The 14,846-nt window shown below is 41.0% G+C and overlaps 1 protein-coding gene across 2 annotated transcripts; it reads right to left on the bottom strand.

Moving 5' to 3' along the window:
- Nucleotides 1-158: 158 nt before the first annotated feature.
- On the bottom strand, nucleotides 159-12,966 carry LOC129170970 (ethanolamine-phosphate cytidylyltransferase-like). Of its 2 annotated transcripts, none has more exons than XM_054759175.1 (13): nucleotides 12,663-12,966; nucleotides 8,519-8,607; nucleotides 6,614-6,775; nucleotides 6,479-6,545; nucleotides 5,847-5,931; nucleotides 5,739-5,780; nucleotides 5,503-5,635; nucleotides 2,945-3,027; nucleotides 2,802-2,879; nucleotides 2,664-2,729; nucleotides 2,517-2,582; nucleotides 2,243-2,331; nucleotides 159-1,028 (listed from the first exon to the last, which is right to left on the bottom strand). In XM_054759175.1, exons 1-13 carry the CDS (start codon nucleotides 12,809-12,811, stop codon nucleotides 938-940), a joined length of 1,200 nt encoding a protein of 399 aa, XP_054615150.1. In that variant the 5' UTR covers nucleotides 12,812-12,966; the 3' UTR covers nucleotides 159-937. The 2 variants fall into 2 exon arrangements, with proteins under 2 accessions (XP_054615150.1, XP_054615149.1); XM_054759174.1 differs by having other exon boundaries at nucleotides 162-1,028; nucleotides 5,503-5,651; nucleotides 5,740-5,780.
- Between the last annotated feature and the right edge of the window lie 1,880 nt (nucleotides 12,967-14,846).

The following is a 14,846-nucleotide window of genomic DNA, read 5'->3' as shown; positions in this document are numbered from 1 at the left end:
TTCGCAACAATCTGCGCCCATTTCTGCCTCCTGTTTCATTGCTTATGCGTAGTCCTACTTTGGTATATCCTACGTGTGAGGCTGGAATGATTTCCTAATTTGCAGTCAATAGCATATCTCACATACTATTAAAAAAAGTTCACATAATTGATAAGTCGATGAAATCATGTTATTATTGTTAACAGTAAATATATACTGCAGTCCAGGTTGTATGACACATGATTGCCTATACGGTACATCCCAAACAGGCATGTTATTAGGTTTTTCATGTACATATATATACAGTAAGTCATACAGAGAGATAAATTGTGATACTACCAAAAATATTATATTCACTCCCATTTCATACTGGGGTTAAATTGGACAACCATGGGGACATGGGCCATACCCAGCCCAGCATGATGTGTCTTTTTCCTAAATGGTGTATGACCCTCAGGAGGAGTTTATGGGCACTAAAATGGCCTTTGATCAGAAAAAGTGTCCCCTGAAAGTGAAACATCAAGAGCAATCTTGTTAAAACTCCCCACAGAGGGGTTGCAGTAGTTGTTTTAGTTTCAGGGAAATAAACTCTACGAAGAAAAACAGTGAGTGAAATGTCAGTGCAGTCCGATACGGAGGATCACATGCGCTCCATCACAGCTTCTCGTTGCGGGTACAATGCAGTACATCCCTGCCTTGTTGTGGTTCCGTCCCTTAGTCCTCGCTCTTGCCCCTTGCAAGTCCAAATCCCATCTTAAAACTCTTTTAAAATCATACTTAGCAGGCAAGAAAAATATAAGCATTTGAAGAATTGAACACTTGCTCCGTATTCTTGTCTATACTGTACGTGCGCTACAGACGAGACAAAGCAAACCAGGCAGCAGGATCTGCTGCGCACGGTTCCGTCCCGCTTTTCTTTTTCTCTTCATTCCGAGTCCACAAAACAGCCTGGCCTCCATCACTGGTCTTCTACTTGGTGTCGCTGCATGGCCTCGATCACGGCGATCTCTTTGGCCTCCTTCTTCTGGTTCCTGGCTTGAAAAAGCAACCTGAATGCACACACGAAAAGTTTTTAATCCAAAAATACACCAGGCGGAGGTGTGCAAAGTTTGTCCTACTGGAAATACAGTACAAGGACGTGGGGGCTACTTTGTGAACCAACCCATGTACTGTAGATACTGTATGCGAAGAACCTATACATATTTCAAGAAAGAACAGCCAGCATCTCAGCTTTGTGTTCCACTTGACTTTTCCTCTTTAAAGTCCATTTATTTTTGCTCCTTTTTCAAGGTTTATTGCTGCTGCTTTTTTTCTTCATGACATTTTGTGTCCTCATATTGTCACTTTATTCCCATAATATTACAGCTTTTTCACAACCTATTATTCCAAAAATCGCTTTCTGTTTTGTTTTTCATAATATTACGACTTTTAATATTTCCATATTATTCATTTCAAATGACTTCCCCTCATTTATTCTGGTTAAATTACGACTTTTTTTCTTGGAAGGTTACAACTTTTTTTTGTTTTGTTATGACTTTATTCTCCTAATTTTGTCATAAAAATAAAAATAAACATGTTTCATAAGATTAGAACTACACCATGTCTTATGACTATATTCTCATAAAATGACTACTTTTTTGTCTTATTCTGACTTTATTCTCCTAATATTTCAACTTTACTGTACTCTTGTATCCTAATATTTTGACTTTATTCCTTTTTCCCCTCATAAAATTACAACTTTTTAAAAAAATGTTTTCAATTTCGACTTTATTCTCATACAATTACAACTTTTCTTTCTTGGAATATTTTTTTTGTCTTAATATTATGGTTTTATTCTCCTAATATTTTGACTTTATTCTCATAAAATTGCTGCTCTTTTTTTTTTCTCTTATTTTTGGAATGTGCAGAGGGCTGCAAAATGGCCCCCACAGGGACACTTTGGAAATTGCTACTTTACACCAACAAGGAGACAAAGTATGTGGCTACAATAAAAAATGTACTTGTTTCTAAATGTCAGATTGTGATCAAAGACGACACTTTTGAAACGTGACATGATGCGTCTCAAACAGCCGCATTTAAACACCAAAACTTCATTTTTGTATTCCCAAACAGACTGAAAATCATACATGTGTATTTAGTTAGTCAGCAGCTGATGCAGCAGCTACAGTCGCCAAGCCATCCATAATTTGTGTAACTAACTAATTGTGTAACTGTGTACCTGCCCCATGCAGTACCCAACCGAGGCGGGCGGGCAGCAGATCACCTGTTTTTAGTTATCCTCTGCACAATGGCGTCTGTGGTGAGGGCGTTCCCGCTGTCGACAGTGCGCAGTATCCCTTGCTTTCTGGGCACCTGAATGCAAAGAAAGAAAAGTATTTCTGGTGAAGTTGTTGAAGAAACGGTGCATGTGCCATATTGAGCGCCAACTGTGCAATGTGTACAAGACAGCGCTTCACGGTGCAAATACGCCAGCAGGGTCAGGGGATGACATCACAGCCTTCTCGTCTTCAGGTACAACATCTAAGCTAATAACTTACAGCATACGGATCAGATCCATCCTTGCTGGGGTATATGTGCGTCTTTCCGTGACATACGAGGTCCACCTGTGGAATCAGGCACAGCGGCTTTTCAGGTGTGGAGAGCAGACGTTGAGGGCGTGGAGAATGAGATGGACCCACGCGTACCTTCAAATGATCCAGCAGATCTTTTGTGACTGCAAACGGAGCACCGATCACCACCTCAAAGACGTACTGTAAAAACAAAAAAGGCTTAAAGGAGGTCGACTACGCAACCGAGTCACGGTGCAATTGTGTGAAACGCACTCGGCAGGCCAGGACGCTGAGCGTTCTCTCGTGGACGTTCATGATGGGGTAGTTCTTCCCTTTGTAGCGATTCACTTCCTGCCAAACAAAAGCAGACGTGAGGAGAGCGTGCACTTGGCCCCGTCGGCGTAACAAACACTCACTTGGTCGAAGTGCAGCCCCACTATGATGTACGGCTTCTCCGCCAGCTTATGCACCGCCCGCAGGAAGTCCACGTGGCCGATGTCTGACAGGAGTCAAGGGTTATGTCAAGGCTTGTTCTTAAGGGCACACATGCACTCAGCTGGAATGACCTACACATTTCATTTGATCCAAACGCGGCTGCAATTAACCGTTATTTTCGAAGTTGATTCATCTGAAGGTTGTTGTTTCCATTCATCGAGTAACCGGGCTGTCCAAATGTTTATCCAGCGAGGGCCTCATGGTGAACAATGAAAGGATGCAGCTTCGCCACTTTGATAGTTTGTAAAGATATACTAACAAGTTATATATCACGGGTGCCCGCGAGCTACCGCGAAGGTAGTTTGATGGCGTCAACATCACTTTGTAGATGTCATATGACATCAGTCAGCTGACATGAAGCTGCCCTCCTGATTCGCTCTTGCTCCCCCACGGCAATGGTGAACAGACATCTCAAACTAAACACAGACATGCACTTTCATCTTCCCGTTACGGATAAACTAACTCAGCAGTAAGATGCCATTATCATCTAGAACAGGGGTCACCAACATGGTGCCCGCGGGCAACAAGTAGCCCCGCACAACCACATGAGGTGCCCCCTTTTTTTTCACTTTTTTTCCTTATGTAATCTTCGTAAATTTTCTTCCCCTTTGCTCCCATAATATGATGACTTTGTTCCCATAGTATGATGACTTTGTTCCCATAGTATGATGACTTTGTTCCCATAGTATGATGACTTTGTTCCCATAGTATGATGACTTTGTTCCCATAATATGATGACTTTGTTCCCATAGTATGATGACTTTGTTCCCATAATATGATGACTTTGTTCCCATAGTATGATGACTTTGTTCCCATAGTATGATGACTTTGTTCCCATAGTATGATGACTTTGTTCCCATAATATGATGACTTTGTTCCCATAGTATGATGACTTTGTTCCCATAGTATGATGACTTTGTTCCCATAGTATGATGACTTTGTTCCCATAGTATGATGACTTTGTTCCCATAATATGATGACTTTGTTCCCATAGTATGATGACTTTGTTCCCATAGTATGATGACTTTGTTCCCATAGTATGATGACTTTGTTCCCATAATATGATGACTTTGTTCCCATAATATGATGACTTTGTTCCCATAGTATGATGACTTCCCACATTCTAACTTTTTCCCCAACCTAATTTTCCCCAAATGACAACTTTTCTGTTTTAAGTGTTTCACATATTATGACTTTTACAAATTAACATATTTTTCTTTAATATTTCAACTCTATGCTACTAAAATGACATTATTTTTTTCTCCTAACATTCCGAATTCTTTTCTCGTTAGAACACGGCTTTTTTCTCTTAAGATTTTGACTGTATTCTTGGAAGATTACTGCTGAATTTTCCATTTTTGCTGTTATTGGGTTTTGTCTTGGTTTTCTTGTTAAGCAAAATGTTTCAAATCATCTGCGAGGCGCAAACGGCCCCCGGGCTGCACTTTGGATAGCTCTGCCCTTACTGGATCAAATCAATATGAAGAAAACACAAACAGTTTGTGCTTTGGTCCGCAACGGATCAGAAAAGAGCTAACAATGTCGATCGCTGTTTTCCAAAGTTAAAACTGATGTGTGTGAATATCTTGTTTTTTTACATCAAATCGACTACCAAAATTGTTGTCCCATAATTGGATAGTCGATGAATCATGGATGAATTGTTGCAGCTCTAACAATTAATACATTATAAAATGTCATAAAATGTATATTTTTACAATATTTGTACAATATGTCAGGATTTTTGGGATCAATTCCTAACATTCTCATATCATCGATGATCAGTGAGGTTGTTTGTTTTTTTTTAAATCAAAAACACGTACAGTACAATTTTTTGTGTTTTTGATTGATTTATTTATGTATAATAAATTATAGAAAAATGATTGACTGTTTGAAATATTTGACTACTGTATATTTTCCAATATTTCCATTACAACACACGTCATTCAAGATGTTTTGTTACTTTTTTCTGTAGCCACACGTCTGACATTAGCATAGAATTGTCAAGCAATTACCTTGGATCTATTTCCATTCATATATTATTTTAAAATTATATTTTTCATTTTACTTGTCTTTTCTTTTCTTTTAATACATTTTCCTATTATTTTTTGAGATATTTGACAATATTTACTATCCACTTCAATAAAGGTTTGTCATATTTCTGTCTCTGCCCCGTTTATCTCACAAAGCATAACATCATTGTTGTACGTTTGTTAGTATGTTACGGTAGTTAAGTATGTTAAGTATGTCAGTTATTCACTTTCATCCAGGAAAAAAATATTTTTGTTATTAGAAAAATAGATTTGGGATTTTTCAGCAATGGTTATGTTTATGGTTTCATTGCTTTCCAACATGCATACCGTTTGGAATGAATTCGCACTTCCACATAATGAAATATATAATAATGAAATATAATTTTAAACAGTATGTGAAAACGGACTGTGTGGCCAGTGAACGCCTCGCTCTCTGCAGTGAAAGATACGGAAGAGGTCGAAGGACCCGGCCACATAGATGATGGTGTCGCCAGGCTGCGGCTCCTGGCCCGAAGCAAACTGGATGATCTTTTGGGAGGTCTGCAGGAACTGAGATACGCCCGTCCAGGGACTGTGGCTCTTCTGACCATTGGAGTCCCATAATCCAAAACAGACACGCCACAGTACAAATTTCTTTCTTTCTTTGACAAATCTGCCTGCTAACACCGTGACCATAAATACCAACCTTTCCAAAGTTGTCTGGGTGCTGCTGGTAGTTTGAAGCATCCTAGAGGAGGTGAAGAGGAAGTTCATGTGGTTCCATCCGAATGCACACAAGAGGGAATGTACTCACAATGTTGCTGTGATGTGCTTTTGTCATGAGGAGCATCCTGCCCACCAGGTCAGTGGTTGAAACTCCCTGTGTTCTCTTGCATTCTCTGCAACAAGGTGAATGAAAAAGGGAAATCACGTTTCTTGGCTGCAGAACAACCCGAGTGTGAGTTTGGCGCCACCTTCTCATCTGCATGTATAAATCTCTAGCCTAGACCCCAACACCGACGCTGACCCAAACCCTAACCCGGGTATCCCCTACACATTCTAACAATATAACTAAAAAAAAAGAGAGAGAAAAAAGTTGCAATCTAACGAGAAAAACGGTCATTTTACATGAATAATGTCGCTTACGTGACATGCAGTTGAAATATGAAAGAAAGACGTTTTTTGGACTAGAGCTGTCCTATCTAGTCTGACTGGTGGGTGTCCCACCTAGTCTTTGAGCATGAACTGGACTAGAGCTGGCCTATCTAGTCTGACTGGTGAGACAAGCTGAGACTTTCTCTGGGTAAAAATTGTGTCTTATATTCGTGTTAATTCAGTGTTATTAAAAATGAAGCACAATCCTTTGTGTACTCATCACTAACTCGTCATTTCTTTCAGTTGTTTTCACCCCACGGTGACATCGCCATGACAAAAGGTGAGCTGTACCTGTAGCGTCCTGACTCTTTCACCTCCTCATACGTGTCCCTGCCGTCGACGGTCAGCGTTAAGTCGTCTGCAAACAAACGAGAGAGCTTGCAAATAAGAACCGTGTCTGTGAGACAGCAGCGGCGGATGCTGTACCTCCGTGCACGCAGAAGTCGCAGTTGTGCTTGTCCATCGTCTCCAGCGTGGTGACGTAGGGGGCTCCCTCCACCACCTCGTCCACCCATTTGATGGCCCGCACCATCTTGTAGCGCTCTTCCTGAGTGAAAACGGGCGGGCCCTTGTGCTTTGTGATCTCACCTGGAGAACCACACCCACATGGTCAGAACAATTCCAAACATACAAGCTGTCCTGTGTGTGCTAACACACTTTTACGGCACGCGTGCGTTACCGCACCTCCCTCTGCTGGGTCCCTCGGGTCACCACCCCATTTGGCCGGGCCCCAATGCAAGTGGACTACACGCGTTTACTCGGTTCCAGACACAACTGTGTTAAATGAATTCCTTATGGAATAGATTCCTTATTTATCCACGGAATAGTTTCGTAGTTAGACCATAGAAAACCAGTTTATGAACTTCTAAAGACGTTGCTATAGCCCTCTAGACATGAAATAACACCCCTATAGTCACCTTTACCCTCCCATTATCCAATATAGTAGACATAATAAGAGAAAATAAGACATACTAGAGCATAGAGAACCTGTTCACAACCTTATAAATATGGGTTTTAACATGATTATAGCCCTCTAGACATGAAATAACACCCCTATAGTCACCTTTACACTCCCATTATCCAATATAGTAGACATAATAAGAGAAAATAAGACATATTAGAGCATAGAGAACCTGTTCACGACCTTATAAATATGGGTTTTAACATGATTAGAGCCCTCCTGACATGAAATAACATCCCTATTGTCACCTTTACACTCCTATTATCCCATATAGTAGACATACAGCAGCAAGAGAAAATACAACATAAACAAGTTTGTCGAAATACAACCTTTGGTTTTCGCCTCAAAATCGCTGCTGCCGACTAAAATGGCCGACTTCCAGTTTGTTTGTGAATATGGGTTCTTGAGACTTTTTTGTGCGTCCCGTCATGATTGATGTCGCCACCAAATTTCGGGACAATCCATGAAACTGGTGGCATGGGCTAATTTTTTTTAAATTTAAAGGGGGCGCTACTGAGTGAATTTTGGAAGTTTGTGTTGGGACCCCGTAATTATCAAATTTTTTGCCAGACCTGACGCGCTTGCAAATTTTGGTGAGTTTTCATGCATGTAAAGGCCCTCAAAAATGGGAGGAAAGTCACGGAATAAAAAAAGAATAATAATAATAAACAGTCTCAATAGGGCCTAATAAGACATAATATAGACTCACACATGCTAGCATTGGGTGGGTTATGCACAGGCTTCCTATAGTGGCTATTGTCTCATCAGTGGAACATAACTGACACCTAGTGGCCAGGGTGGAATACTACATACCATCACAACATCTTACAGTGAATGCCTTATATTTACATTTGACTTCAATTAGCCATTTTTATGCTTGAAAATACTTCATGTAGGCCAACAATTGCTTAAAATATTCACATTTTTGACGAATCATAGGCCGCATTCAACCGCAAAACGACGATGATTTACGAATAGGTTTTTGAGAAAGCGTGATGGAGGGAAGCCGTGATTGATTGATTCTACCTCCCTCCATCCACTACTCTTTGAAACGTTGGGGAAAAACATCTCTGGCCAGTTCCAAACTTCCAAAATGTTCTTCCTTCCTCAGTCTGTTCTCAAATGGGAAATTGGGTATTGTATATTTTTTGGCGTAAAAGCTGCAAGCTAATTTGCTAGCTAACAAAACCCAAAAAAGGATCCGTATCCGTCCCAAAACGCAAGAGTCATGTGCAAAACTGCTGAAAGTAACAAACAAACGGTGCTTAAAAGGTAACCGTACAATAACAAAAATCAATTAACAGCCCCCCAAGACAACCAGTCACACTCACACATTCACACCAGCCAGGAGGGTGCGGAGGGAGCCTTACCGTCTGTGTGCACGCCCACGATGAGGTAATCCCCCATGGCCTTGGCCTGGCGCAGCTGGTTGGAATGACCGTAGTGAACCATGTCGTAGCTGCCACACAGTAACACACAGAGTTGGAAACGCAGCTTTGATACCGCTGCCAAGGTGGATACAGTATGTACAACACGTACCCCCCCACCCCATTTAACAGGCTGTGTCTGTCTGTGCTGATGTAATAGAACTTCTAGTACTGGTTCAAACTGTACAGAACATTTTAGGCTTTATTAAAGTGCAACATGTACTGAAAGCAGACCGACTCAGCACACAGCTTTTTTACCTCTACGTGCGTTTGATGGCTTTCTACAATTACTGCCATCGTAAAAGCTAAACTGACATAAACAACACACAATAGGCTTGTTTTACGTCAAAATAACAATTTATTGTCAAATACAACCCCATCAACTATTTACAGTACATGAAGTGAACTGTGTGTACGTTAGAATTCCCCTACAATGCGTAACCTTCAGCACGCTACACTCCTAAAAGCTCTCCCACTTCCTCCTTCCTGTCGTGTGTGACTTTCCCATCCACATGATCTTTGCTGAGCTCTTATCAAATGCACTTCTGCCATGACTTAAATGACTTAAAACTGATTGGAAAAGTGACATCCATTAGTGGAGAGTTGCATCATCACCTCTTTTTGCCTCTCACACAAAACCCCCCCTGTAAATACGTTGTTGGGATGGGCGTTGGGGTTTATAAACACATATACTGCAAATACGTCTTTGGTATTGAATGAGTTCATAAAACATAACCATGAGAAACGCCCCCTTTGGGCTCTTTTGCATGGCATGGGGAAGCCGTTTGTAGGTGAATGAAAGAAGAAGGCAAGATGCTCTGATGTAAGACTTCTGAGGGCTGGTGGATGCAAACAAACTAACAGGCGAGAGAGTACACCCATGCCAACACACCGTGACCGGGTCACAGCGAGATGATGAATGATTTATTAATAGCGCCGGTCAGCGGACACCCAGACGGACGTGGCCTGAACTTCTCAAGATAACAAAAGCCAACAGTCTGCCAGAAGGAGCTCCACACAGCGACTCTGTTATCTAGTCATCCTTTTACAGACCCTAGTACGTACTCTATTATATTCTCTATTATATACATTGCCTTTTTTTTCTTGCCATTTTTGTAGCGACAACTGACTTTCTGCGGTACGATGCTGGTGTACTGATGTTGACGAGGGTGCGGTACCACAGTGTTCCCAACACAGACAGAGGAGGTAGTGAGTACTCCAGAAGTAGGAATGAGTTGGACCGACTGCCGAGGCTCCATCAACCACAACAGCCTGAAATTGTTGACATAATTAACATTATTTTTCCACTTTTGGGTAACCTTGCCTTTGGGTTTTTTTTAACCCCCTGACACTTCACCACTTAGCTTTGCACCATTTCAAGCTATTCGTTGGACTTCAACCGCTCAAATTTCCATCAATAACTGCACAAATTGGGCTGTTGTAAACCTTTTGACCGACAGCGTGTGTATTTGTTTGATAAAACTTTGTTTTGTCATTTTTACAATGTTGATAAAGTCCTGTGTGAAAAAATGTATTATATAGTCGTTTTTTTTAATATTTATTGTCCATTATAAAAGGTAGTTTGTTTTTTTAATGATGTAAAAATGAAAGGTGGTCCATCATTGATTCTGAAATATGGGAATTTCCTCTTATTTTCCAGAATGTATACTTTATTTCTAATCTTATACGTGCATGGACGGTATGTGTTTACATTTGACTTCTTTTCAATGCTTATTTCAATGGTTGATTTTTTTTTTTTTTAGAAGTTTATGTCCCCTTTTTATTTCATTATTTATAAAACTACATACATGTATTTATTTATAATACATTAAACAAATAAGGTCACCCATCACTGATATATTGATATTCTTGGCATTTCAAAGTTGTATTTTTATTTAGATAAAATACAAAATATTTGATATTTTGTTTATTTAATGATGTACATTTTACCCACTAAAAAATTGAGCAATATTATTTTTATAAGATTTGTTTTTAGAATTTTGATAATGTCGCCTTTTCATTTATTTATTTGCACATTATTTAAAAAATAAATTTAAAAATTAATAAAAAAACTGAGTCACCCACAATTGATTTATTGATAATTTTGCTAATTCAAATGTCATTTTTACTCTGATAAAATACAAAAAATATTTGAGATAATTTGATGTATATCGTACGGTACAGTGTTTATTTATTGATGTAATGTGGACCCACTATGAAAGAGCACTATTATTTTTACAGAATGATATCTTTTTTGAATTATTTTGATCATTTTGACTTATTTGCCCATTCTAAGGAATACATTTTATGACAAATAAAAAATGGATTTAGGAATCATTTTGCCAATTTCAAATGTTAGTTTAATTTTCATGAAATATAAATCTTTGACATTATTTGATGTTTATTTCTGTAAGTTTCTAGCCACTAGAAAAGAGAGCATCATGATTTGGAATGAATATGACAAATAAACAGAATACAACTTTGATATGAAACTAAATGAAGACGTGTAGGCGGGACAAAGGAATGAATAACCTTCCTTGGTGGAGGTAATCATAATAATAACATTTAACCGTCACATGTTTGGAGTGACCTTGTGTCCACTTATGCCACCTCAGCAGAGGACAGCGTGGAGGAGGACTTTAGCCCTCCTTGCTGATGATTCTCTGACAAGTCACCTTTGACCCCCTTCCCACTGTCCCACGTGACCAATGAGAGCAGAGAGAAGGGGGCCGCGTCCTCAACAGACGCCGTGATTGTGCGCTCTCCTTGGAATGTAGCTGACGACGCTAAAGGTCGAGAGAGCGTGTGTGCGTGTGTGCGTGTCTGTGGGCGGGGGCTGTCTCCATCGACATGCTCAGTGACGGGCCGCACGGGGGTGGCGAGGCAGGTGCAGGTGGAGCCATGTTGACATTGGCTCTCTTTGCATGCTCACCCCAGCGGTTAACATTCTGGCATCCCAAACATTCTGAAACATTCCGCCAAAGAGCAGCTCCAAAGCCGCGCATACATAACCCCAATTCTACGCGTGAAAGGCGCCATAATCCGGGGGCCTTCGCACGCGCAAAATCAAAACACTGACTTTTGCTGCCGCGCCACAGAGCAGAGCAAGCGGGCATCTTAAAGGCTCATCGCGAATGTTGCGCTGCCGATGGACACAATGGCGGTGAACAGACATTTGCATGTCCTGATGACAGCAAATGGTTTAGGTTTAGGGTTTAGGGTTAGGGTTAGGGTTTGGGTTTGGGTTAGGGCATTCATGAGCATATCTAGTAGACGTCACAAACTAAAGTTGGTGTGGAACATGAAAAACTAAAGGACTGTTGAGGATAAAAACAAACAAAAAAACTTTAAAAATGCTACAAAAAGAAAAAGAAAAACATGTGGCAGTACTTGCTTTTTATTGAAGTATTGATCATTACCATCAATTTCCATCTTCTTGCCTTATTTCAGGAAATACTGCAGGATTCTGTGGTCAAATTAGGTATGAAAGGTAGCGGTAATTAAATATTATAGGATGGGGTGTCCAATGTGTGGCCGAAAATGGTGTAGCATCCAATGCATACTAATACGCACGTTTGTGTGACCTGATACGACCAAGTGTGTGTGATTATTATTATTATTTATTACGCCTTTGTGTATTTGAGGGTTAAGTGTTTTTAAAAATGAAATGGCCGTACAGTATCTGACCCCCGAGCTGCATGTTGCCCACCCACTGGCCTACAGTGTACCGCCACAACACTCATGTGATGAAGGTAATTATTATTACTATTATTATTAGTAGTAGTAGTAGTAGTAGTAGTAGTAGTAGTAGTAAACCTGCACAAGAACAACCCAAAGCGCCTGTTTGCAATGCTAATGGCTTACTGTAGCTGACACTAATACGTTTAAGATTGTGATGAGAAACTGCAGGTGTTGCATTGGACGATGCAGGTGTACCTAATGAAGTGGGCAGCGAGGGTACAATCGAGCGAGACTGCAGCAAGTCCCCCCCCCCCACACACACACACACACTTTTAATGTCACGACATGTCAAAGTCAAATGGCCAAAATAAGTGTGCGTATTCCACCATACAGGTAAGCGACTCACCAGCCATCGCACCACACCCGGACCCTCCGTCTCCTCTTCTCCGGACTACACGCTGCAGCTCCCGGTGTGGAGCCCGCCTCCTTCCCGGCCGGCGTGCTCACCTGGTGGGGGTGCCTATGGTTGTGATTGTGGTGTCCGTTTTTTATCATATTTTTAAGCCGGATTCTCCACGGTAAAAGCCCCGCTTCGCCCCGCTTTCGTGGGGTCGTGACGGCCGGGTGTGAGGCTAGCTAGAGGAACCGACGGCAAGTTGTGTAGCGTCCAGCGGCGGCGGTAGGCTGCGTCAACGCCTCCCTGACTCCACCGGTCGACGCAGCGACGCTCGCTGTGTCAAGCCACCTCAAGGAAGGACGGTACCGCAAGGGAAAGGAGCAGCACCGAGAAGGCCAGTGATAAATGGCGTTCGCCCGGCATCGCAGTTTACTGCGTTTATTTTGAAAGGGTGATACTAGGAAATGTCATGTATTGTCAGATAGCTTTACACCGGTCAAATCACGCGATGAGTTGCCGTGTTGTTACATAATGACGCTACCCCATGCGTAATTACCTTAGCAGCACAAACGCTATTACATTTCTTTAAATTCTTAAAAAGCAAAACAATAAAAACAATAAAATATAAAATGCAAATAAAATATGATGTAATCAATATGATGTAATAATAATAACAATGATAGTAAAATGATGATAATGATAATATAATAATAGTCATTTATTTACTACTACTACTTATGTATACAAGCCAAAGTGCTTTTACAATGCAGATGAAAACATTAAAGACTTCAAAGAAAAATCTAACACGATAACTTACTGTATATATAAACACAAAATGAAGAACATTACAAGGGGGAATCCCATTGAGTCTGCTTAGGTAGTCATTACACTTTATTGCCAGCAGAGGGCGGAATAGAGCTACACTGTATAGACAAACAAGCATTCACACTCACATTCATACCTATGGACAATTTAGAGTCGCCAATGAAGCTAACGTGCATGTTTTTGGAATGTGGGAGTACCCAGAGAAAACCCACGCACGCACGGGGAGAACATGCAAACTCCACACAGAGATGCTCAACGGAGATTCAAACCCAGGTCTTCCCCATCTCCTGACTGTGTGGCCAACATGCTAACCACTCATTACGATTAACGCAAAGAGGTAAATATTAAATTAATATTAATGTCAATTACATTATTGGGTTTTACATATATGTATGTATATAATCCTTTGCAAAGTCGCTCTTTGACTAGCACGGCCTCACTCTGTTTTTTTAAAAGCAAATTTGATGTGTTTTTTTGGCCTAAATGAAGCATTTTCCAGCATAAAAATGATTAAATTAACTAAAATACAAATATGGGGCATTATTCAGAAGACGCATTCAAAGACGTTGTAGTGTCCTACACTGGTCACTAGGTGTCAGTCATGTTGCATTGACGAGACAACAGCCAATGCAGGAAGTACTGCACAGAACAGGAAGTAAAAACAATTCCCAATGTGTGAGTCTATATTATGTCTTATTTATGTCTTATTTTCTGTTATGGCTACTATACAGGGATACTAGATTTCTAGTGAATAAAGTGATTAAAGCTGACACCCACCCAAGTAGTAGTAGTAGTGGTGGTGGTGGCGGTGGTGAATGTGTGACATCACCTCCATTGCCAAGCCATGGCGGGCAGGACAGATGTGTTAAATGAGCAGAATGGCGACATAAATTGTGCAGCGACAGGGTAGGCTGGCTTCAGCGAAGTGGGGCAGGCAGGCAGGCGCTTGCAGGAAGTGGGTGAAGATGAAGGATGCCGTCCTAGATTTGCCCACGGCGCTCACCTTAACCCGATCTGCCAAATCTATCAACTCCTCAGAGGCCATCCGGCTGGGAGGATGTCACGGCAAAGGTCCGCATGGTGGCACTTTTGGATGACTAACTCACCACTGCCGCTAATCTAGGACAAGCGCACCGGTTAGACATCCTTCATGACTCTCATGGTTTAGTCGCCAGAAATACGTCCGCCGAGGTTCACCCAAGTGGGTCGCCTTTTTTTGGATCACAGGAAAAGAATCGATGCCAGCTAAATGATGGCTGTGTCATAAAAAAAAACAACATAAAAAATAAAAAAAACACCCATCCATAAAGTTTATTTTTACCAGAATCAAAGCGGGTCACTGAATAAAATACAGATGCTTTTTTTTTT

Source organism: Dunckerocampus dactyliophorus, chromosome 18 (assembly GCF_027744805.1).
Source record: "Dunckerocampus dactyliophorus isolate RoL2022-P2 chromosome 18, RoL_Ddac_1.1, whole genome shotgun sequence".
Taxonomy (NCBI): Eukaryota; Metazoa; Chordata; class Actinopteri; order Syngnathiformes; family Syngnathidae; genus Dunckerocampus; species Dunckerocampus dactyliophorus.
This window is presented reverse-complemented; position numbering and strand designations above follow the sequence as displayed.